Below are 25257 nucleotides of genomic sequence, written 5' to 3' on the forward strand. Positions count from 1 at the left end.
GATACATAAATAATGGTATTAAATGTGTTCCCCCAACCCTCTCAAAAAAAAAAAAATAGTTGCGTTTAATATAGCGCAAAAATGGAAATGTCGAATTGGTGGAAAATTACTCTTAATACCTTGGTGTGGATAAGTACACACACAGTCTCGATCCGTTGTATATTTGTAGGATTTCATCCATTCCATTGCTTGTACGCTGCTTTAATCCTTCCTCGAAACACAACACCCGATACCCAGGCTGGTCGTTGTCGGATGAGCTTGATATTGCAATTCGAACGCACCGGAACCGTAACACACCGGATGGTGTAATGCGATGCGGCACGACGCACTCTCGTGTTCTAAAAATGGGAGAGAGAGAATAAGGATGGTCGTGAGATCGAATCCCGAAACACGGTTCTTGTCTCTCTCGCAATTGTGCGTGTGGAACTATCAACATCATATGTAAAACTTAACTCCCCGACAAAAAAGGGGGGATCCTTGATACATGTTCCAGAGATTCTGCTTATGCATCAAATAGGGAATCGTCTGTTATACTTCAAGGTAGATAAAAATGCTCCACTGTCTATCCATGGCATGTGGCTGCCCTTACAATGAATGGCGGTTCGCATACGCAGACAGTTGAACAGTCTTTTGTTGTTTTCACGCGTTTCTTCGATTGAAACGGATTTCATTTTCCTCCTTTATAATAGTATATTTATTACAAGCGATGAGATAATAGGGATCGGGTAATTCCCCCACCCTCCCCCATCCCGCCAGGTCCTACCCCATCGCAGGCGTTTGTTGAACCTACCGTGTTGAAAGATTGCTTGTTTTTGCGGTCAGTTGTGATTAGATAAGGGAAAAGCACATCGAAAATGGGCCATCACGTTGATACAAACATTTAATTGTTTACGTTTACGTTTGGCGTTGGGCCGAATCGCTTTCGGACTTTAAAAACCCAATCTACCCCAAAACCCGTTGGCGCCTTATTCTTCTTCGTTTGGTTGACCCTTCCGCTTTGTTGATTATGATGTGCAGCGCTACAATGTATAGAATACGTGGCACATTTACTACACCGCTTTTCCACATTGGCATTGATAAGTAGATTAGTTAGGGTGAAAGGCAATGCAAAAATTTCCGGAGAATCCGTTCCTTATCCGCGTGACGCACATCGGGGACCGGTGACGTGTGAATAAATTCATTGATTCATTGAGAAGGTTAACACTGCACGGTCTGCTTGAAGCCATCGAAGCGACAATATCGGCCGATTTGTGTTGTTTGTGTGTGTGTTTAGCTGGATGACACGTCGCGCCTATCGACGCCACGTCATAGATCATCTCACCCCGAGGAAGTGGCTCGCCTGATTGTTATTGCACGATTTGCGTGGGTCAAATTTGGTGTAATATCTCATGCGCCTCATGCCTGCCTGCACTCGGGGATAAAAATAGCGCGAGCACACACACACAAACACGCACCGCCGACGTCACATCCGGGGGTGATTCCGGGAGTAGTCGGCAGCTGATGCACGTACACTGTTCCCGCTCCGATACGGAGCAGGCATTCGATCCTATAAATCATACGCCCAAGTTCCTGGTCGAAGCGGAGAGTAGAAATTGGGTGCTATGCAGGGGGAAAAAGGGGAGTTGTCGCATAAAAGTGCGATAAGAGCCTGACTACATTCCACAGTACCCGGCGTGGAGCGGAGAAACGCAATTTGTTCCTTTCCATTCGCTGACCGAAACCACACACACACACACAAACAGATTGGACGGGAGATTCGGGATAGGAAGAAATTGCCTGTTTGCCAAAAGCACACCCTCTACAACTAGCTTGTCCGGTGCTGGTTGTTCCGCTATCTGTCCCTTGTGTGCTGAGTATAGTGTTGTCGGTCGGTGCCATCATCCTCCTTGTAGTAACTAATTGAAGTTCCGTTTTCTTTGCAGAAACACCAAACCACCAGACCACACAACTCGAGAAAACACAACACAAGTATTTGCATTGGCACTGTGTGAAGTGTCCCAAGAAATAATAGACCGCACGGATGTCGTCACCACGCCAACGATACCAAGCCGCATAAACTCGCGCGGATATATCGAGATATCGAGAGAAAGAGAGAGAGAGAGAACTTGTTGCAACAAAGTCGTCCTTTATTGCGCGCGTCCACGTGTCTCTCGGTGTGATCCTTTACCGCAAGGTGCCAAAGAAGCAAATAGATAAAGCATATTTGCGTACGTGATAAGTGGTGCGCAAGGATCGGTGGGCATGTCCTTTGACGGGTGTGCAATCGTTACCGACAGCTGTTAGTGCGCTACGAAACCCCCTCGCTGCCAAATCGCGCGTCATCGGCCACGTCAGTGTTGTGCAAGTGTTTGTGGCGGCGGCACTGCTGGACCGATTGATGAATTTATCTGGCCGTGGTTTGGCGTGTTCCCGTCGCCCCCCCACCTCCAATGAATTGCGCTGTAATTAGAGAAAGAGAACGAGTGCGAGCGAGAGGCTGCGTCGGTCTCGAGTTTATGAGCTCGCGCGCGCACCACAGCCCCAGTTAAGCTTGGTTTCGCGCTGGAAGTAGGCGCCCATGCTGCCGGTTGTTTGGTCTCGTCGAGACACGTGTCAAATTTGCTAGATATATCCGCGACATCCCGAACTGTGAACGAGTGTGAATGTGTACGTGTGAGTGAGTGTATCCTTGTGTAAAGAAAAAACAAACAGACATTCCGCGATCCGCCATTCCGAGGCGCGCCATTTCCCCCCCCTTTTTTCGATCGTTACGGTTTGAACAAACGGAATAAATCACGGAGTGTGACGGTAGAGCAGGTGCCATCCGCAAAACCAGATTTTCGATGGTAAAGGCACCACTATTATCGACCGCTTCCCAGCAGCAGCAGCAGAAGCCCCAGTGCCCGAAGGAGATCATCCACCAACCGTCTACGGTGGCGCTGTCCTGCTCCGCCTCCGCCTCATCCTCCGCCACCACGCAGGTGCTGATCCAGGCTCAGCCGCCGCATCATCAACACCATCATCACCATCATCTCCTGCAAGCCCATCCCGTGCAGCTTCAGCAGCAGCAGCAGCAGCAGCAGCAGCATCAGCAATCACAGCAACAGCAGCAGCAACAGCAGCAACCACTATTCAGCTTCCCACCTCCGCTAACGGCAGCTGCAACGGCAGCACACGCAACCGCCTACTATCCGATCGGCACTACGGTCAAGAAGCATCGCCGGGTGCAGATACAGATGGCCACAGAACCACCGATCGGTGTCGGCACGTCGGGTGGTATCGTGGTGACGAAAACGGCAACATCGGCCGCCATCGCGGTGGTAGCTCCTACGGCCCGTAATGCAGTCGCCATGGCCACCGGTGGTTCGCTGAACAGTTGCGTCACGACCGGCACCGGCCCGGGGACAGTTTGTAGTGGTGCTGGCAATGGAACCGTTGCGGTACAGACGGTTGCCACCAGCCAGGCACAGCAGCCAATTCTAACGCTTGCACCGAGCAGCGGAGCGGGGGTGGCAGCTTCCGGAGGCCTAAAGGTGAACCAACCGACGCTACAACATCAGAGGATTCAATCGATGCACCACATCCATCACCATCACCATCATCAGCTGATCAACGGTATACCGGCAACGGCCGGCCAACGGATGCCGGCGAATGCAGCAGCGGCGGCAGCGGTCGTCGCATCGACGGCGACCCACACCACGCACAATCCAGCAGCCGCTGCCGCTGCGGCCGCCGCAGCCGCCGGGTGGCCAATGGTCGAGCCGGTGTTCCATTTCGGGCCCGGGTTCGAGCTAGAAACACGTCCATTCTGTCCGGCCCATACGCCACCGTCGGAGCACGTTGTCCTGTTTCACGTACGGCCCGGGGTAGCGGTCACGTTCCAGATCGCAGGCAATCGGGAAACTATTCGAGGTAAGTGAAACGATTCCTCCATTATTTGCTTCTTTTTTTTTGGGTTAGAAATTAAAATGCATCGCCGGATAGGTTGATAAATCGACATCTTTGCTGCATCGAGTTTAGTCAAACGCATGATGAAAAGCCCGGGCTAGGCGAACACACTTGTCGCATACTTAAATATACGCGGCTGGGCAGGGAAAAGGGTCGTCCAATCGTCAATTCGTTAGGTGCGTAAGCATCAGCAATCGCTGTCCCCCAAAAAGAGGGAAAAAACAACGGGCAAGATAACTTTTACCAATCGTTAGTGGCTGATAATCGTTGTTTGATGGTTCTCCAAGGCACCGTGGTTTTATTGGTGGCGACATGAACCACCTACCGACCAGGTGCTACCACACCAGGGGGAACACCGCCAACGCATCACCAACGCTTAATTGTTTTATGTTTTTACCCTTCCACCCGAAGCAGAAGTTTCCCTCCCTTTTCGCCCACTCGAAACCGATGAAACAACCCTTGTTGTTACCGGAAATATTGAAGGCAAAAAAAAGGAAGAGAAACTGTGGTGACAATTTGCGTCAATCTAAATTCACACAGCTTTTTGAACCCCGGGTAGGACCGTTCCTTTGGGGAATGGGGTGAGAAACGATTATTAATGGTTTCGGGCGTCCTCTAATCCGGCACCAGGATCAAACGTTTAACTAAAAAGTTGTGGGGAGTAATGAATTTTAATAGATTATTCCGAGACGAAAAGAGACATACTGGGTGTGCCCCGGGGGTCAGCCAATGAGAAGCCTGGTTGCTAGTTTCTTCTGTCCATGGATAAATGTTTGCCAAAGTTTGATAAACTCAACTACTGGTAGAATTCACAAGTCTTCTCCAAGTCTTGACAGAGGTACTTCTCTTCTCGCTTTAGAACGTAGACAAAAGGTCACTTTACCCTTGCTAGAGTCCACTTGTCCACAAAGGCTTGATATTGTGGGAAAAATTATGCCACGAATTAAAATCTGTTCCTCGATCTCAACGAGCGCGGTGGAGAGTGACAGAAGCAGGATTACGGTATGGGATGGAAATTATGCGAACAGGTCGTAACTCCGAGGCTCCGGACCCAGCAGCGGCAGGTTACTTCTCTTGATGATGGGGCGCAGAAAGGTGATAAATTTGATTTTCAAATCGGTCTCTCGGTCCTCCTGTCTTCGTCGTCCGTCGAACCCGGTTAGTTCTTGAGCAGGCGGTAACGTGGCTAGTGACACCCGAAAGTCACCTCACCGATGTCCACCAGCTCGTCCGGATCACGAGGCTCGTTCGCCGTCGTGCGCCGATGAGCGCAGCACACAATACGCCTGCCGGAGCCGGTGTTTTTGGATGCTTTTGCGTTTCACACCGTGCGTGTGTGTGTGTTTCGCGGTCATTTGGAGAAGGTTAGAGGGGGTACAAATTTAATCCATTATTTCCGGCGCCTGTAAGGATCACTGATGTGCGATGGAATATGTTTATGCAAAATCGGATGAACCCGGGGGGTGCAAAAAGGCGATATAACCAAGCGTATGCAAAGCGTTTGCACAGATCGGGAACTTCTGGTTGACTATTTGCTCGCTCGGAAGCGTGGAATTGCGGTGTGTGGGATACGTGATTGGGTAAACAATGTGCCTCACGCGCCCGGTACTTCCTTCCACACAGTTTTATCCGGACTATCAACACTGTTTGCGATCGATTTCGATCAACCGTCCCGTCCTGGTTGACAGTTTCCAGAGCTCCCCAGAGCTTCCGAAGAGCATGTTTTAGCATACGGCGCGACCAGATGACCCTGAATCCGGTGTCTGGACTGTGCGTCATCATCGTGCCCGGGATATGTGTGCAATATGTTTACTCTCTTGTTGCAACCAACGCCCGATAAGGCCGAACCACACCAACCAGCCAGCTGGAAATCAATTGGGAATAGCCACATTACACAGACCGTACGGTCTGCCCGTGCATGAATGATCCAATACCGTATAGCCAACCCCGATATCTCGTGCAATCGTGCACAAAGCGAAGCCTTTTATCGTGAGGCGTGTAACTCGATGAGCTGATAAATTGGCCCTTTAGAGACCCGGAGCTCGGATATCGATACGCCGGTGATGGATTGTGTAGTGTTGAGAGAGGGTGCGAGATGGAGAGAAATGGTAACTGAATACACGACCAGCACCAACACCCGGACACGGAAGAAGGATACGATTGCTGACGTCGACAGACACTTGGCTGGCTGTTGATGGAAAGATGAGCATAGCTGCAACAAGGCAGAAGAAGTCACCTAGTAGCAGTGCGTGGCCAAACGGCAACAAGAGGCCGAAGCTTAATTTGTTGAACTAAACCATTAATGAATTTGACCTTCGGTTCCTATTCAAATCGCGCTCCGCCATTCGAACCCGGCGACAATGGCGGGACGATGATCACTGGATCGTGGTGCGCGCGTGCACGGAGAAGGTTGAATCAACTGCCAGAATGCAATTGTTATCGATACATCTGGTGGCGGTGGCGTACGTGTTTGGGATGATGTATCCCAAAACTGCCACTTCTCTAGTGAATTTGCCCGGCCGGGCCGGGAATTTCCAGCGGGAAATGAAATCGATTTTAACTCGATCAATAAAATATTCATCGATGAAACCTGATGGAAGGTTGCGGCTGATGGAGGAACGACGCTGCTGTACGATCGCGAGATCGCAAAGCTCGGTTCCCGATGCCACGCCATAACCCGTGGTGCAATAAATCTGATCGTAATAAAATCGTTGCGCCTGTGAACCCGAAGGCACGACGACTGCCGCCTGTGAGCATAAAATGCCGCATTTGCTCTCTTCATCGGCGGCCTCGGAGACGCTGGTGCCGTTCGAAAATTAAGAACGGGCAACTTGTTGCAATCTTTTCTTCCCCGGGGTAGGCCGGACCGGGGCCGGGTCGATACACACAAAAGCCATCCGGATGAATATTGCATGGCGGCATCCACGAAGAAGCGCGAGCGCCAGGGGAGACATGGAGACGATAATCTGTGCCACTCGACTTCCTCCCGGTGGTCGTCCGCACTTCGGATGGAATAGAGAATATGCGCCACGGCCATGTCTTTTATGGGCCATAAATCGTAAGTTACTGTTGTGCTGTACGCAACGGCGGCACTGGCGGCATGATGGACCACAGAGCAGGGCTGGGCAGAGCCGCCGTCTTCTTCGGCACTGTTAACGCTCAAAAGCTTATTTTGCGCAAAAGGGTTTCTCCTATTTGATGATGATGGTCGCTGTGAAAAGAGCGATGATCCTTGTCAACATCCTTCTCCTTCTCCTCGTGGCGCGAGGCAAGTTGCCGGTTAGTTGGTGGTTGCTTCCCTTTTGGCAAGTTACTCGGTGTGTATGTGTGTGCATCCTATATTTCTGTGCACGCCGGCCAGACAACAAAACGACTGCGCCGACTGGCTTGACTGGATGGGACTGACGGGAGGGGGAGGCGTCTCTGAGTCGGGCAGTGAGACTCGGAGCGGCAATTTTGAATGCACTCATCATTGCGTTCTGGGCATTAAAGCTGGGAATGTGGCAAAGCAGCTCGCGAAGGTGGAACCTCCGGGCGAGAATCGTAAAGATTGCTTCGTACATGGGTACGGTGTTGCGAATTCCTTTTTTTCGGTCGTCTTGTTTCCTTGCGGAAATAAAACATCGTTTTGTTGGTCGGGTTTTTTTGTTGTTGTTTTCTTTGACTACGAGAAATGAGGATTGTAAACCGCCCTGGACTCTACATGCACGTGAGCTGTAAAAGTGCAGCAGTGTGCAGTTTCAGCTGGCAGGAAGATGCTCATAAAAAATGTAATTATTGTGTGTTTGATGGTGGTGCAGCAGCAGTAGGTAGAAGGTTAACGTTCCCATGGCGTCTACGTGGGGAGGGTTAGTGGCTAACAAGCCCGGACAAAGATGGTGTCTCATTTCGCCAATCTGGGAGACTGATCTGGTTGATGGCTGGCTAGAAAAGGGGGATTGGATGCATAAAAATTGGAGTCGAGAGTTAGCCAGCTCAGGTCAGTTAACTTGGTCGACTTTTTTTTCGAAAATCTGTAGAATATCTTAAGGTTTACTAGGTTATGTTCTGTGTATAATAGTGTTAGAATTACTCACCACTTCTTTGTAGCCAAATAACATTATTAGGTAGACAATTCTTTCGAAAGGCTTTCAAGGACCTAAGTGTATTGAGCAATAAACCCAAGGATTCCCAAGGAATCTTGTCCCTTTGAGTTAGATCTTATACGTCAAAGATCATACAACGATTCTGATCTCATCAAGAATAGGATGATCAATCTGTGTCTACAATCTTCGTGAATATTGGGTGTCCCGCCATTGTTGGCTATGACTTCAATTTCTCAGCGTCGAATATTAATATTGAGTTCAACCGATCGGACTACATGATTAAATCGAATATCCAAACCGACAATCGAACCTAGACCACATAGACTCATCCACTATTCAACTCATCCCATATCTTTCATCTAACCCTTACGATTTTATGACCGGCAGGTCCTGTAACTACGACCTACATCGGAGTCCCTTCTTAACACAGAGAGCATCATATAGCCGTAAAATATTATAAAAGAAATGTATTATTATTGATCGTTATTACTCCCAGTCTCCAAAACCTTGGAGTTATACAGCACAGAATGCTATGGACATCGTCCTTAACTTTTATCCAATACCGGAGCATAATGATGTGCTTTCAGAGGGATCAATTTTCCTCTCGATAAAACAAGTGGGAGCAAAAGTTGATTCAAGATTGAAGCTCTACTCCACCACCGAGAAGAAGTTAGCAAGGCCACTAATAGCTGATGGTAACACCAGGAAGGCAGCTAACCGGCAAACTGGCGTCAGCTAAGGCAGCTATAGCACGAACTGAACTGAACCCATCAAAATATTAAGTTTCCACGTCACGAACTTTCCGCGGTAATGTTCTCTTAAAGAGGGATGCCTCAAGTTCTCGGCTTTCTTGTGCAAGCTGCCGTGTTCCTGCCCGCGGTAAGAGACATTCACATGCTAAATGGTGTCGTTGAAAGCATTTAGGCGAGGAGGAAGCTGTGGTCATGGTGGTGGTGCGTGACGTACGCTGGATATTTTAGGCAAAACACCTGTTTTCGTGCTGCCAAAAGACTCACCACCAAAATAAGCTAACACTGTATGTGCGAATATAGTTTAAATGTACTTTCAAAAGTGGGCCGAACGAACTTGCGCCCTACCTATGGGGTACCGATAAAATTGAACGTTAGTCGTTAGGAGGTGGAAGGTGTTCATATTGCTTGCACTTGTCCATTACATTTCCCTCCGGCTGGATACGGGCGGACGGGGGTGAACAACATGCAGTTTGACATCCTTTTTCCCGTATGCTGGAACATGCATGTGAGAGAGAGAGAGAGAGAGGCGCCAGAAGTGCACGTTGAAATATGAGTGCTATCGTGATGAACGACCTCCCGGACAGCGGGTTTTGAACGAGCTTTTCGTGCTTGTCGTCTAAAAGCGCGCTGCAGCCCAGTATGTCTGTGTGGTTCTGGTTGTTAGTGTCGACGAGGAACATGCGGCTGCTGGCTGCACCCGCCCAACGTTAAGACGTTTTACCTTGCCGCAGCAAAAGCACCACTCTGTCACGAGAGGCTTAAGGCCGGTCGGTACTTCGTTAGTGATTCTTTAATGCATCCTTTCGCTTCGCCTCCCAGTTTTGCTCCTTTTGCATCTGGATCCTTCGTCGTGGTCGTGGCGATGCGGCGCCGTTTCTACTCTGGTGTGAGCGTGTGGCAAGTGTACTAAAAATGAAGTGCCCGTACTATCACAGCATATATCAGCGCTCTTCAGCTTCTCGGTCGCGAACATGGATTTCGTTCCAAATTTTGCAAAACTATCCTCAAACGTGTACATCCCCTGTGTGTTGTACCGTGACGTTTGCGTGACGACAAGCTGACAACGCGGCTACAATGTCCCCACCAACCACCAATGGACCAGACCGGTCGTTGACAGGCACAACGACAGCAACACTTTTGGCGTTGTGATGTGTTACTGCGATTGTTGCTCTCTTTATCCCTACACTGGTGGCTATGATGGTCCAGGAAGGGGGATGAATGATAAGTGGAAACATAAAAATTGGATGCTGAATTTCATGTCGCGAGTTCGTTTGAAAGAGGGAGAAGCCACATCGTGCCTCCGAGCAAAGATGACCCCAAAAATGTGTCCTCCTGGATGTGAGGCTTTTCCCTCGAAATTCCGATCAAGTGTGGAAGATTTCGAGTGCGGGGATTATTTAAGCTAAGGGCAAACGGAGAAACGTGAAAAGCGGAAACCGAGCATTAGCTCTTCTTAGCCTCATTTTCTGTTTCTCAATTATGTATGCCTGTTTGTTTTCGATCGGCGTTACTTCGCAATGGGGAAAGATGTGGCACACCAGTTCCAGTAACTGCTTGCTGGGTTGCGTTGTGCTGGTCGTTGGAATGTAATAAAATTCTTCTCCGCGGCGCAAACAACATTGTTTCCAATGCCTTTCAAGGACACGATCAGAGCTACTGCTTGAGAGCTTTCTGTTGCGGTGTGGCAAGTGTTCCCCAGTCGCATGCATTTCCGGGTTCTTGGTTGGATCCTTGGACGACTGTAGCTGTGTCATTACAATTTGCGCACAGTAAAAAAAGTACATTTTTATAGTAAAACTGTCAATTGATAGAGGGGAAGGGGCGGCGTTGCCTTCGCCCAAGAAACCGGCGAAGCGACCATCGAAGGTTTTAATGTCCCCAAAGACCCTGGGTAGTGTTGAAGCGGTTTGTGCGCGTTATTGCTGCTACGCCATGCTTTTTTTTTCTCCTCTCCTTTAGTGGTGTTTGTAATGGCGCTCCCATTACTGGCAGTTGTGTTTGTTGGTGATAATAAAAGTTTTCCACTGGCTTCACTGTCGTTACAAAACTCCAAGTAACTAAACCTTCCCACCCTGAGGGCGAGGTCCACCATTCTCTGGTGTCTTCGTTTTTTCGGGAGCAGTACTTCGGTCGGTGCACAAGAGCGCATCTTGGTGATTGCATCCCGAGCGCACGTATGGAGCAAACGGTCTGGAGCAGTGGCATCGCTACTCCCGTGGTCATCGTCGATGCCGTTGGTATTACTCGGAACATGGCGATGGTTAGTGGGTGGTTTGGACGCGGACGCGTGCTCTAAATGCAGTTAGCGATATACAACAGTGTATCGCATCTGTTTGCTCTGGAAAGCCAGCATTAGGAAAGGGTGGGGGATGGTGTTGGTGGAGGATGAATGGCGGGGTAGGAACCCCGAAAGTATCGCGGTAGCTAAAGTGAGACGGCCAACTTCTTCTTGCTTGATTTACTGCATTGTGTATGCATCATCATCATCGTGGTGTTGTATGGTGTGCTGTCGTGTTCCGGATCTGTTCGGTTCGGTGCCGGTCAATTGGTCTTTGTTACGGTCTTTCATCGCGAAGGCGAAGAAGAGATAGAGGAGCGATGTGCAGCGGGAAGAAGGGAGGGGTAGGAATCTGGTTTGTGGTTGTTCGCGCTCCGATTGCACAAGTGGTTGCACATGCAAGTCTCTTTCGTCGTCGATTGAACTCTTTAAAGAGATGGTGTCATCCCTCTTAAGAATTTGCCCACATCGTCCTTCTCCCCCCAGGTCTTGGAGAGTCGTTCGGAGTAGGGAGCCTCAATTTCTGGACTTTCCGGTACCACCTAACGCTCTGCCAAACCGCTGCTTGGTTGTGTGGTGATAGTTCGTTGCCGGCTGGGGCTCAAGGAAACTGGAGCTGTGTTGGGGGGGTTGACAGCAGCAACGTATTGTATATCGGTTCCAGCCGATTCATTGCACTGGAATGCAGCAGTAGCAACGGTTCGAGACATAAGCTGACATCATACGCAGCTCTCCGTGTGTTGCAACATGCATACACACAACCACATATGCACACCACTGTTCTGTAACTCTCTCTCTCTCTCGCTCGCCCTGTGAAGCTCAGCAACAACGACGCACAACGACTTTGCCAAGTGCGCGCGCCGACCTTCCGTTTGCCGGTCGCAAGTGATTATTCCGTCTAATTGAGTTCGAGTCAATTAGTCTTCTCGCAAGTAGTTTCGGTGCAGTAGTGCAGCATAAAACAAGCAGGCCGGGGGAGAAAGCTACCCTCACGCGGCGAGTGAAACACAAATCAAATGAACTATTTCTTTTCCCCTCCGAGAAGGGATTCTCTGGACACGCCGTCCGGGCCAAAGGGGAGCAACAACAACACCTTTTGCGACAATTATATTTTTAATTGTTCCCTCTAAAGAGCTTTGTTGCCAAACGAATTATGTTACTCATTTGTCAGTGGCGAGAATGGAGATCTGTTTGCCCATTCCTTTTGATGATGGCGACACAGAACATACACAGAAGGTTCAATGGTGCTGGGCTACATAAACATTGCTTAGGAACAACGCACAAGTAACAGAGTTCTTCTGGTGCAGCTAACGGGGACTATCGCGGTGATGATGACTTGGATGACTTAGATGATGACGATGATGATGAAAGTATGCAATGGGTTGATGAGCGAGATAGTTGGAGGGAAGCAACCTGAACGTGTTACTCCTATACAGGAAGTGACTGTATCGCTGGAGAATGCGGCTAGGCGCATACCGAGAGAAGACGATCATCATTGTTGCCGAGAAGATCACCACCACATGCAGCCCAAGTCGCTTAAGTGCGTGCGGCGAGTGTGTGTGGTTGTGTGTGTGTGTGTGCGTGCACACTAACCTTTGTAAGCCTCACACGCACACGTCGCTTCGAAAGCGAGCATAAAATTCTTCGCTGAGCATAAAACTCTGCTTGTGTGTGTTTGTATTATGTTGGGAGGGTTCTCTTTCTCATCGGCGGTATGTACACGCTCTCTCTCTCACCACTCTGTTGTAGCTCACAGTTTCGTAGTGGCATGCAGCCGTCGTGGCATAATCTCCCTGGGCCGGTTGTACGTGCCATGTCCACGTTCCAACCAAAAGTTCATGTCCGTGACGAATTCTCCCATCCGAGACCCTGTGATGTGAGATCCGAAACTAACCATCATCATCATCATCTCACCAAGGCGTGAGAGCTTTTCTCTCACCCCGCATAAATCCAACAGTTCTTTGCCGTCTCACTTTCTCCTGTGCGTTCTTCCGGGCGGGCCGCAACATTTTTGTTTGGGTGAGTCTCGGCCTCACAAGCGTAGAAGAGATATTCGAGGGTGAAGACAGACGGACGGACGGAGGTAGGAGGGCAGGATTGGAAAGTGGCCAACCACCCTTAGGGGTGATCCGCTCACGCAGCGGACCCGTAGTTGCGAGTGACGTGCGCACGAAAACACACACACAGCTCGTGGAACTAAACGCGGTCCGGTTGTGCGATCCCAACGACGCTCAGCGTTTGTTGTAAAAAAGTTGGAATAACAAACATAACTTCCACTGTTGAATTTTGGTGAGCACAAGTAGGAAAAACAGAAGGTTAGTTTTGTGTCAGTTAGTGTGTCTCTGTGTTCACAATTCCACAACAACATTCCATCAACATCAACTGCAGAAGAGTCCGAAGCGTGTCAACGCATCTTGCAGAGAGGGCGAACGGGGAACGTACAGTGAGCGAGCTAGTGTTAGTTGGTGATGTTTAGTGGTGGTACACCGTGTAGTGTGTACATCCGCAATCATCATCACGGTGAATGACGAAATGATGATAGTGTCGCGCCGCATAACTGCTTTGTTGTGTGTGAGGGGGTTGATGACGATGCTCCATTATTACTACCACAACGATGGAGACCTTGTGTGCGAGTGGGGTGTAGAGATGGACCACTACCAGTGCAGTTAGTGTAGTCACCTACCCAGATTTCCCAACAACCCTCGCCGTTGCTGGTGGTATGCGTGGAGCTATTCCGAATGCGCGATCGGTTCACAGTCCTCCCTCCCCTTTGGGTTTGGGTCGGACGGGGCGTGCGCGCGTTCGCTCGCATTGCACACACACGCACAGAGTGTAGTACTGGGTCGTCGCGACAAACGCGGCGCGCGCCGCGGCCTGTTGGAGCAAACGATCAGTCCAGACCAGTCCAGTTGTGTGTTGAGCTGGCGGCAGCCATCTCGCGGCATACTGTGAGAGAAGTGTATACTAGATAGAGAGAGAAAGAGAGCGAGAGTGAGAGGGCGAGAAATTAGCTTCCGCCGATTGTGTGTGCAGTGTATGTGCCCTGGCGTCGTGGCACAAACGGGGTCCAGCAGTCGTCGTCGTACGAGCTGTGTTGTGTGTTGTATACGCGTAGTCGATCTGATTTTTACTCCTCTATAGTCCCAGACGCCACCGAGCTCACAGAGAGTGCTCTGTGCTTACACGCTTCCCTGTGCCCTTAAAAGGGGTGGGTTAATTGTGAAGGAAAACAAACGGAAAATTGTTTGGAAAATAGTGCGTTTCAGAAAGTTCTAATATCTTATGTTCGAGAGGTGTGTTTGAGTGAAAGGAAATCTTGAAGTTGTGATCAGTCGCCAAGTTGTTCCAAGTGCGTGCGTTGCACTTGTTGAAGATCTCCTCCGGCGATCATCATTCCCACCGAGTGTGTCCAAGACAGTGTGCCCAACAACTGTGTCCGTATATAGTGCAAAAGGGCAACTTCAAATGTCTCTGTACTCTCTCTCTGTGAAGTTCAAGTTGCATGATAGTGCTCCACCGCGAAGATTTGGCCTCGTTTCTGTTTTTTTTTTTCTTTCTTGATCCACTCCTCCCTGCATCGCGTCTCCAAGAAGACTCCACGAAAGCTTCTAAACCCCCCGTCGTCCCGTGTGCATGTGATTATCATTCCACGCCAAGAGTTTGTTCATGCCCTCCGTCTCTCTAATTGTAAATTGGACTAATCATTGGTGGAAGCCCCCTTGTTGTGGAACCCAATCGCCGTTTGCCAATGAGAAGAATCATCGATCTCCTTCATCTTCTCCTCGACCCGGGGTATCACCGTAACTCCCAGTGTGTCTGTCCTTACCACATCAACAAGCGCATAAGAAAAGCAAGAGCCAACAGAGAGGAGGCCGATGGATAATTGCAACAATTATTGTGCTTATTGGAGGAGGTTTCGAAGCTCTGGCCCGAATCTTGAGGTATATGGTAGAGGATGGCGGAGTTGGAGTGCTGGTACGAGGCTCTGTCTGTCTGTTTTGGAATGTAGACCACTAGGTGTATATATATATCGGTCCAAATGGAACTGGAGCTCACCATCGATCGAATGCGTCGAACTTTCGTTTTCGCTGGTACCGAAAAGGGGGTGAAACACATTGGCCGCTGTGCATAAATACATTCGACCTCCCTCCTACCCAATCCTCCAAGCCTTCTTCCCGCCCCGTTTCCCAAAAGCGACGGGGTTGAGTGCATTCCCCCGTGAAATAATAAAAAATCGCAGACGCTCGCCACACACACACACACACACACACACCAATAGCGCCACTTGCAGACTTGGAGACGTGGAAAAGCAATGGCCACAGCAGTTTTACTGTGTTTTTTTTTAAGTGATCGCGTTTTTTGTTTAGTTGCTGTTTTGCCATTTTTCCTTCATTTGCCACCACAAGCAGCAGCAGTAGTAGTAGCACACACTTGTCAGGAAGTTGACCTCCCATCTTTTTGTATGTGTGTGTGCGTGCGTTTTCTTCTTTTTCGTCTTAAGTAGGGGTGCGTCCACCCTTCTTATACACGGGGCGGGAAGATGGGAATCGAGATGAGGCGAGGTTTACATGCACAGAGTTTTCCCATCTTGTGCGACTCAGCGTACGGAAGATGAAGACGCAGAGTGGCTGAAAATGAAGTTTTCCCTCTTGAACAGTAAAGAAGCAGGCTCTCGTTCACTTATCTCTCTCTCTCTCTCCCTCTTGCTCACACACACACACACCCGTCTCCCCACTCCCCACGGTGCATGTGTGTATGGATGTACACAAGTGCATCTCCACCACATCATCAACAACGGCACGGGATGTGAAAGCAGATCCATACTTCCGAACGTGTGTAGTTGTGTGTGGCTAACGTCCCGCTGTGAAGTGGAAGGGGAGGAAGGAAAAGTAAGGTGCGGTGCAGACGGGAAACGATGTCAAGCCGGAAAAGCGGGAAATGCTAAAAGGAGATGAGTGTTAGGAAAGGAAGATAAGAAACAGAATCTGGCTCCTGAGCTATGTGAGACTAGAGAAAAGGAATAATTTCTAAGAAAAAAAAACTGTCAAACAGAGAAGGATATGCAAGGAAGAGCAGAAAACAAAACATAAATCACAAGGTTTGTGAATATACACACAGTTGGCTTTATTTGGGACGTGTGTGTGTGTGTTTTTTTTATCTTTAAAGTCACTTTTGCTGCTTGTGGCAATCGTCAGCGATTGCTGATGTGGCAGACTGCATAATGTCAATCTTGCTTCAGAGATATTGAGTCACAATCACAATGCTCCATCTGCTCGTCAAAGCGTCATTTCTGATGTTTACCAAAAAATGAGCAAATTGATGGAGTTTTCCTTGTAACGCTTAGTAACGCTTCTCGTAGGACTTTGTCGAATTTGCAAGCTCAACGAAAGTAGCCTTGTACAGCTCAGGTAAAATACAACTTAGGGCAAAATTTATGTTTCTACAGTAATTTAGTAGAAATTAATAACTGTACTGATTGACAGCCAAAGCAAAGCGTTAGTTTAGGTTGTCATTTTGCCTAGACTTTTGGTGATTGTAGCTGTAGCCTTACATCTTTTCCTTGAAAAGAGCTTGAAATCGTTGTTTAAAAATTGCAAATGTTATGGCAAAACGTGACTCTACTCGATTTGCTTAGGCAAATCGATGAATCATCAGACTGTTGGATTATTTTTCCTATTCCTATTTCTTTTCGCCAACGTCAGTAAGCTGTATTGTTGGCAGATTGACATGAAATGTCAAGGCTTTCGTTGCATATTTTACAAAGCGATCCTCGATTAGAGTGATCGTGTAGATATATTGCAGTGAGCATCATCGAATTCATAGATTAGTTCGTTAGTATATTTGAATATTAATTTTAGTTCGGGTTTTGTTCATTCAATCCAATATCTAGACTCATGACTCAAAAATGAACTTTGTCTGTACGAAGCTGAGACGTACAGCATAAACACCTGTACTCGAAAGTCTCTCATGCTGGACTACTTCCACACAATAGTAACACTATTTATTGATTCAGAGGTTATCAAACTTGACAGCAGTTTTGGCCACCCAATGAGCCAAAACTCGGCTGTGTCATTCATAGCACTGCCTCCATTCGGCGCTTATTCTCTCTCTGTTTTGCGATGACAAATAACGAGGTGTGGAAACGCGGATGTTTATCCAGATGCCGAATGCGAGAAGAGGAGCACTTTGGCCGCTGTTGCTGTTCGGGTGGAAAAATACTCTGTGTACATGGCTGTTAACATTATCCGCCTGACTGATGATTCGTGTTCGGGTTTTCCAGTGTTGTTACAGGCTGGCGGGGATTTAGTTTTGTCGCCTCAAAAGCAGGGAGAGATCGTCGGAGATTTGAACTTTGCACGAGCATTTAATTACCTACCGAATCTCGATCTTGGGATTATATCAAACAGAGATCCAACAGCTTCCTTGCCCACAGAAGATCAATAGAAATAACTGTGAAGTTGATCTCCAAGCGATCTCCACACAAAAAAGCGCTTGAGAGCGAATGTGTGTGTGTGGACAACGTGACACTCGCTCTCTACCCCCTTTGAAGCATCCCGCGAATCGGACGTGAGAGACCGTGAGTTCGATCTCGTACCTCCTCACCAAACTCCCACCACGAAAACCGTGGATTCCGTATTCGTGGCACTTGGCGGCACATTGCCGCGATCTCTCGAACGTACCGCCGAGATCTTCTCTCGCTAGAGAGGGTGATTGGAATTTTGGGTTTTTCCGTCCACATCAAAACACCCGAAGCTGAAAGGCAGGGGGGGGGCTACCGCCAAAGTGATAAGAACCAAAGCAGGAAGGATGCTGCAGCGCCTTCCATCGGGAAGGTTAAAGATCCGTGTCGTGTGGTCAAAAAGGGTATCAGCCACACACATGGTGTGCGCGCTGATGTCCTCCAGCGAATGATAGAGCGCGTGCCGTCGTCTGTGGTTTAGTGCTTTTAATGTACGCAGTCAGCACTTGGAAAAGTATTTTTGGAAGCGATTTTCTCGGAATTGTACTACGAGGACGTCATTTCACTCGGAACAGGAGTCTCTTCATGGTTAGGTTCCGCGAACAATCCACACAACTCGCGCAAAATGGCGAGGCTTAAAGCTAGTTTTCTGCGTTTTGCAGAAGATACTAGAAAAAAAAGAGATTGTCCGCGTTAAGGGTTTGTGGAGGGTTGTGAGGAACAAGGCGGGGAGGGTGTGTGTGTGTGCAAGTGAGAGGGAAGCAAAAACGTTCCGTGCTGTGCCGTTTTGTAGCTGCTGTTACTTCTTTTACCGCCGATGTTGTGCTGTGTGCCTCCAATGTTCAGGTTGTGAAATTATGACTTACACCATTCAGGCCCTTCTATACGCTTGTTGTGCCGCTCTATTGTTGTGTTAAGCCGCCCCCCCCCGCCATGGATGGCCCGGTGGGTGGGCACAGAGGGTGGTTGGTCTGCCAGAGCAATTTATGCTCGCTCCAGCGGGTTCCCTCTAGCGTGGTCTCTGTCTCTCTCTCTCTCTCTCTCGGTGTGCATGTGTCTTGGTGTAGTGAATGTTGGCATTTAAAGATTGGTGCAGCTTGCGGATGGCGAGGAGAGATGAAGCAATGGGTGGCTGCAGGCTGTGTTCCGTTTGCTTCATTGTGTTGTGTTCCTTTCTTAACCAATTTTCTTATTAAATCGAAGTCATTCATGCAAATTTTCCCTTCGAGAGACGACGGTCCCACTGCCGAAGGAGGAGGTGGTATGCTCACAGGGGGTAGGGATGGATATTGCGACAATGATGGGATTCGGTTGTTGTTGGGTTCGTGGTTTGGAGTCGGTGATCCTCACCATCGTCATCAGCATCATTGTGATCATGTTTTCTTGTACTAGTTTAGTTGTTTTGTTAGCTCGCGATCGCGATTTTATGAATCACGATAATAGTGCTCAGCGTGTGTGCGTGTGTGTTGGATAAAAGTGCTTGCGTGTATAAATGACTCTCTGGGTCTCTCTCTCTCTCTGTATATGAGTGCCCCGGTATAGTGAAGGCTTAAAGTTTGTTTGGTGGTTCAATAGTTGGTCGTTAATCAACCCTTAAAATAGAGGGTTTGCAAGAGAGTCGTTGCACAGCCAGGTATAATGAGAAGAACGAGATCTATTGGTTAAGAGTGTGTGTGTGTCTGTGTGGAACTGCAAGCTGCGCTTTTTGCCTGTAGTTGTGTGCGATCGCGCAATATCGCTGGAATGTGCGAAGTGAGTGAGGTGGGTGGGGGGTTGTTTGGTTGTGCGGAAAATTGACACGAAGAGTGAGAATCAAACAGAGCCTCTGCGTGTCATGCTTATCTTCATTCTCAACTAGCGTTGTGGACATAGGCCCCTCAACACACACGCACACAGGGGCTACAGAGATAGGAGTTATGAATGAATTCTGAAACATTGTCAAAGGAAAGCGTTTTTGCTACTTCTTGAAGACATTCTGCAATATATGCTCAAGTAAAATATTACCACACAATCAATCAGTTTCTGCCAATTATATTGGTACACTGTCTCCCTCTCTCTCTCTCTCTCTCTTTTTTGGTTTGTATTTGCATTTTAAAGCACAACGGATTAAGTCGGTCAGCAGTTTTTTTTTCTTTGCTGATTCCCTGACGAAGTAATAACAACGCGCTCACCGAAATAAAAAAAAAAAACAAGTGAAGAAAAGCTCCACATCGCGATATGTGCTATGTACAGCGAACCAGACATTACAGAGGGAGAAAGAGAGAGAGCGAGCGAGAGCGAGACAGGGAGCTTAGTCGATGTAAGACGCTATAAAAGACGGTCCAAGACACCGGAGGAGAGCATGTCGAGTTCAATAAACTCCATCCGTTCCTCCAGCTGGGTTGGGGAGGTGGTCGGGAAGTGGTTGGGTTGGCTCGCTGGCTCAAGATTTCGCCAAGTCCTCCTTTCCGTGGTTTTCTTTCGAGCTTTTGCTTCACAGTGCCGCCAACCAATGCCAACCCACCACCGCTGTGTCTCGATCGAGAGTGGCGAGAGATACAAACGCGCTGGCTGCCACGTAACTGTTGCGATTTTTTGTCCATTACCAGAGACACACAAACACACGCGAGATGGATGTGCTATGGGGGTAGGGGGTGGCAAAAAGCTCTCGCAGTGACAGGGGGGGAAAAGAAAATGGATTTCGTTGGAATGCGTTTAAAAAACAAGAAGTGAAGGAAGATGCGAAGGAAAAACTGCATCACAAAAACCACAAATATGAGATAAACAGTTGTGTGTGTGTGTGTGTGCTCACCATAAACAAACAAACAAACTCGTAGCTCCGGGAGCTTTTAACTATGCCAGAAGGGGGGGGGGGGGGTGGTATTTTGGTTAAAAGTAGCGAGAGCTTTTGAAGTTGTTGTGATTGTTGGCTTTCCAAAAACAAAAAAAAAACGCAGTGCAATTCGCGAAGTTGTTTGTTGGGGGACTTCATGTTAAGTTAATTTCCTTTCCGCACCACCACCATCGCAAGCGTCAACATTATGCCTGATGTCTGGTTGGCTGGCTGTGGCTTGGCTGGCTAGTGAGCACACCAGTGGAAACGAGGGTACATGCTCTCTGCATGTCTCGCATATCTATATGGATGCGTGGGCATAGCATTCGCGGATGGCAGTGAGCGCGATTCTTCTCACTCGCTGACGATGAGACCGCGGTCGAGAGTCGGTGGTTTCCCGAGTCGTCTCCAGTCCACAATGGTCGTGCAAAAGACACAGATGGTGTGTAGCCGTGGCTTCAGAAGTGTGTGGTTGAGTTTGGGGTCTTTCGGGGGGGTAGTTTTAGGAGGGTGGGTCTGGGGGAAGGGGGGGGGGGGTCCCAAGTGTCGCGCTCCAGCATACCATGCAACTTGTGTGTATGTGCGTCGTACGTGCGTTTGGAGCCCGTTCTCCTCTCTCGCTCGACCTCTCTCGCACTGTACGTGTTGCACATTCTTTTGTGATTATGTGTGTGTGTGTGTATGTGTACTGTTTGATTAATGTTGCCACGTTTTAAGTATTTTACTCGCCGAACGCGACGGTGGCTTACACGAATATTGCGGGAGGCTTTTGTGGACGGTAAAACAAAAAAATGCAAGTGAGATGAGTGTGAGCAAGCGTTGTTATGGTCGTCCGGTGAAGATAGGAAGGAAAGTTGGAAGTTGTTGCTGTGGATGGATGCAACTAGAGGCAGCTTAATAGGTGTGTGGTTGGTTGTGTGGTGGTGGTGGTGCAAAAGCATACCAAGCTATGCCAAAGACCAAAGCACCCTTTTGCGTGCCCGGTTTTTTTGTTGTTGTTGCATACGGAGCCACTGCATACGGCAGAGCATATGCGTGTGTGCGGCCTAGTTTCGCGAGTTGGTTTCCCGCGTAGTGTGTGTGTCGGTTGGTTGCTCTTTTTTGCTTTCTGCAAGATCGGCACATTCCTTTCATTCAAAATCGTAATTGAAGAGAAGTAGAGAGAGAGAGAGAGAGAGAGAGAGAGAGAGAGATGTAGATTGGGGGTTGACGATGCAGCAGCAGCAACATACAAACGAAGAAAAAGGTCTCAAAGCCAGCTCCTCCACAGTTAAAGGAGCCTCGGAACTATTATTGTACCCATCGGCTCGCTTCGTGGGGGTGAATGGTGGCGTGGTGCAGTTTGCACTTTGGAACGTACAATAATGATACTGGTGCGCTAGCAAACGCAACGGCGAAAAACCCTTCGCCCAGAAACAGGGCAAAACCCCCCACAGTCGCCGAGCAGCAGCCTTTCTCGTGGTGGAGGTCTTTTTGGTCTTCCCTTTTGATTTACTCACTCCCCCTCCCGGTCGGGGTGGGGAAGCTGGACTGCCCGAGTCAAATGAAGATAATAAGTGGAAGAGAAAGAAACCCCAACAGTGAACGCAGCTAGTTTTGCTAGTTGCTAGGGGTTGCCTAGAGCCTTGGAGTCGATGACGTCTGCATGGCGCGCTGGTGACTGCAACTGTCGCGGCTGTTTCGATCCTTTGTTCGCCACCCTGCCAACAATCTGGAGATGGTGCTGCGCGGCGTCTGGGTAAACCGAGACACGGGAACGGAAAACTCCGCTCACCCGTGGTAGGTGGTCCTACCACAACTTCCTGCGTGAAAACTGCCGCGGAAACAATATCAGTATTCCTAATCAAAAGCTTCAACCCGATTTGTGGGTGCAGAGAAGGGCTTGCAAAACTGTTGGGCCCCGGGAAAGGAAGGAGCCTTTGAACGGCCCTGGAAGAAAGAGTGAAGAAGGAGGAGACCGAAGTCACCGAACCGGCAAGAAGTAAAACGTTAGCAACAGCTACACGACGACGCATAATGACAATTTTTGCAACAACGAAGGAAACCTTTCCCATTTCCACCGTACTGCCTCGCTCCGTTCGTGCGTCCGGCTTGCAGTGTTTTGGACGCACCAGAGACTATGATTAAATAAATTACCAACCCCGAGAGAGTCAGCCACAACACACAGTTCATAGCGCAGAACGCACACAATACGTTTGGCTCATGGCTAGCAATTTAATGTTGGGTCCTCTTTTCTTTTACACTTGGAATGTTTGTGTGTTGTCTAGTGGAATGTAGCGAGCACGGTTCGACGACAGTCCGGGAAGTGGTCCGATATCGACTGACCGAAAAGCGTCTTATCAAAAAGTGCCTCATGTACGGACGAAAACGGAAGTGACATTTTGTTGTGGCCTGATGATGGAATTTCTATTTTCGGGACTCCGGGTGTTGAGCTAGTTCCTCACGCGGTTTGGAAAGATTTGCTTTAATCAAGGAGGTTAGAGAGTGAAGCGTGTTGCGTCTTGATTTGCTACAATCTGGCCGTCAAACTCTGGTGAACGTTGATGGATTACCTTCAATTCTTTTTTTTTTTTTTGAACGAGGAAGTTGCTGTGAATAGAGGGGGTTAGTTTAGGGTGATGAATCTTATCCCGTGCTGTCTAGAATGATATGGGGCTCCAAGTGATGCCAAGAGGCGAAGATGCTAGAAGCCAAGACGTCAATTGAATGTTCTCGCCGAGCCGAAGATCTCCGGTTGAAGATGATGATGATGATCGACGAAAAGGGCGATGAGCTGCTGACGTTTTCGGGACGTTTCTCGACTGTAGGGAGAGTAGGATGTCTTGATGTCTTGTTGATCGTGGTTTGCTTCAAGTGAGATAAATTGAGTCAAGTGCTGCTGTAGTGTAGTCCGTCCTCTTGGTACGCTTCTGGTAGCTGAGATGTTTCTTCGCTTGCAAATTGTGTCTTTCTCTGTCTACAACTTTGAGAACAGTGTTGTGTTTCTGTTTTGAAGTATGTTTGGTTACGAATTTTTAAACTTGTGAGGGGAAAATCAAGCTGCATTTTCGTTTCAAATCGCGCTCTCTACTCTATTCCGCACAAACAACCACACCACACATTCCGCACGAAATGTCCGACACGGGTGATAAATTCGGCAGATTGATGCCGTCTGAGCGTAACGATAGATAGATATGCATCCTTTCCGACACGGGAACCAGTCCGAGGGTGTAGCCGGAGACAGAGAAACAGAAACAGAGGCCATTTCCGCGTCTGGCAGGCCGCGTCGTGCCTTTACGAAACGGAAGTTGACTGTTGGTGGTGGCGGCGTCGTCGTCGTCGTCGGTCAAGCATATATTTGTGATGCGAATGTTGTATGCGCGCGCGTGTGTGTGTGATCGATCGTATAGAGCGGCCCGGGTGTACGGAAAACAAGGGAATGAAGTTCATTTTCCATTTGCAGTCGTCGTGTTCAAGCTCCGTTTATCTGAGTATCATCAGTAGCAGCAGCAGCCGTACAGTGCCTAATGAGTGTGTGCGTCCTACAGTATCTACTTCCGGCTAGCGTCATGTGAAACCTAACTGCAAACGCACTTTGCTCGTGGCAATAGAGAACGAGTAGGCAGATAGGGGAGAAAGTGTGTTGAAGTGAGTGCGGTGCGGTGTCCACCGGCCAAAAAGTGAATTCCTTCGCGAGTGGTGGAACCGGAGCTCGGAAAAGAAGAGAGTTGATAAAGAGCAATATACGGTAGTGCCTGTTGTGCTGCGCTGTTCGTGAAGGCGGCGCACACCGGAAGGGGGGGGCCTACATATCTCTGGCCAAGCGCAAGCAGCATTTCAGTGAAACTGAGTGTATGAGTGTGAGTGTGGTGGAAGCTGAAGTTTGTTTTGGGTGAAAGTGCGTAGCAGCAGGCTTCAAAAGTAATTCGTCACCCACCATCAGAAGGATACGAACAAGCGGACGAGAAGGAGGAGCAGGTTGATTGCATCGTCTTTGTCTTCCTTTGGGACCTCCACCTGCACTCGAAACGACGTCGCCTTGGGTAGTGTCGCGGCAGAGTTTTCCGCCATCCATCATGGTTCGACGGGCGGTGTCCACTTCGCCGGAGTCGACCAACCACCACCTGAACAGCCACCATCACCTCAGCCAAGCACAGACGCCAACCTCATCGACTTCCTCGCTGTCGTCGGCCTCCGATGGTCAGCCAGTGTCCCAGCAGCCGTCGCCCTCCTCGCAGCAACACTCACCGGTATCGGTGAGTAGTGCGAGCGGCGGTGGCGGTGCAGGTGGTGGCGCTGGTCATGGCAATGCAGGAGCAAATGCGGCCGGCCACGGGTACGATGTGATCCAGTACGTACGACCACTGCCGGCACCGCTTCCGGGGCAACCACACGTTCACCTGACGCCGGCACCGCACGGTGAGAACGGTGGCCATGGTGGACCGGCCGGTGGAGGCATCTTTATCGCGGCGGGACCGTACGCCGGCGAGTACTATTCCGACCACTCGTACTACTATCCACATCCGGACTATGGATCACCGCCTCCGGCTCAGCATATGTGTCCGGTGCATAGTGAATACGGTAAGCGATCGTACCGGTCTTCGGCAGGGACGAAGTAGTAAACAATGATGCGTCAAAATTCTTAGCAGGCACGCACTATCAACACAACCGGACATCATCCTCGCGGTTCACTACGTTGGGATTCTGATGAATGGAAGATGGGATGTGTTGTGACCCTTGATACGGCAAAGAGCAACATCAACAACTCCGCCATCGACTGATATCGCTCGGTTTGAGTTTCTTCGTTGGAATCTACTAGTGTCCAGGGGTTGGCAGTCTAGTATTTTCTCTGCTGGAGTTATTAAGATATTAGAATCGTTGGCAGGGGCTTGACATCTAGTCCTATTCAAAGGAGTTTTAAATGTCATGAGCCCGTTAAGGTCTCTCATCTCAGCTTGAGTCAA

The 25257-nt window shown here is 49.1% G+C and overlaps 1 protein-coding gene across 5 annotated transcripts in view; it reads left to right on the forward strand.

Moving 5' to 3' along the window:
• The window catches only part of LOC118510682 (fibronectin type-III domain-containing protein 3A), a 50195-nt gene that overhangs the window by 2651 nt on the left and 22287 nt on the right, over nucleotides 1–25257 (forward strand). Inside the window, exons 1-2 of one of the 5 annotated variants that reach the window (XM_036052849.1) lie at nucleotides 13198–13357; nucleotides 23757–24874. In XM_036052849.1, the coding sequence (XP_035908742.1) occupies nucleotides 24370–24874 (505 nt within the window). In that variant the 5' untranslated portion in view covers nucleotides 13198–13357; nucleotides 23757–24369. Of the gene's footprint in view, nucleotides 1–1922; nucleotides 3892–13197; nucleotides 13358–14099; nucleotides 14336–23756; nucleotides 24875–25257 lie in introns of those variants that run through there. The other 4 variants (XM_036052846.1, XM_036052847.1, XM_036052848.1 and 1 more) reach the window with 4 other exon arrangements.

This window comes from Anopheles stephensi, chromosome 3, assembly GCF_013141755.1.
Source record: "Anopheles stephensi strain Indian chromosome 3, UCI_ANSTEP_V1.0, whole genome shotgun sequence".
NCBI classification, from domain to species: Eukaryota; Metazoa; Arthropoda; class Insecta; order Diptera; family Culicidae; genus Anopheles; species Anopheles stephensi.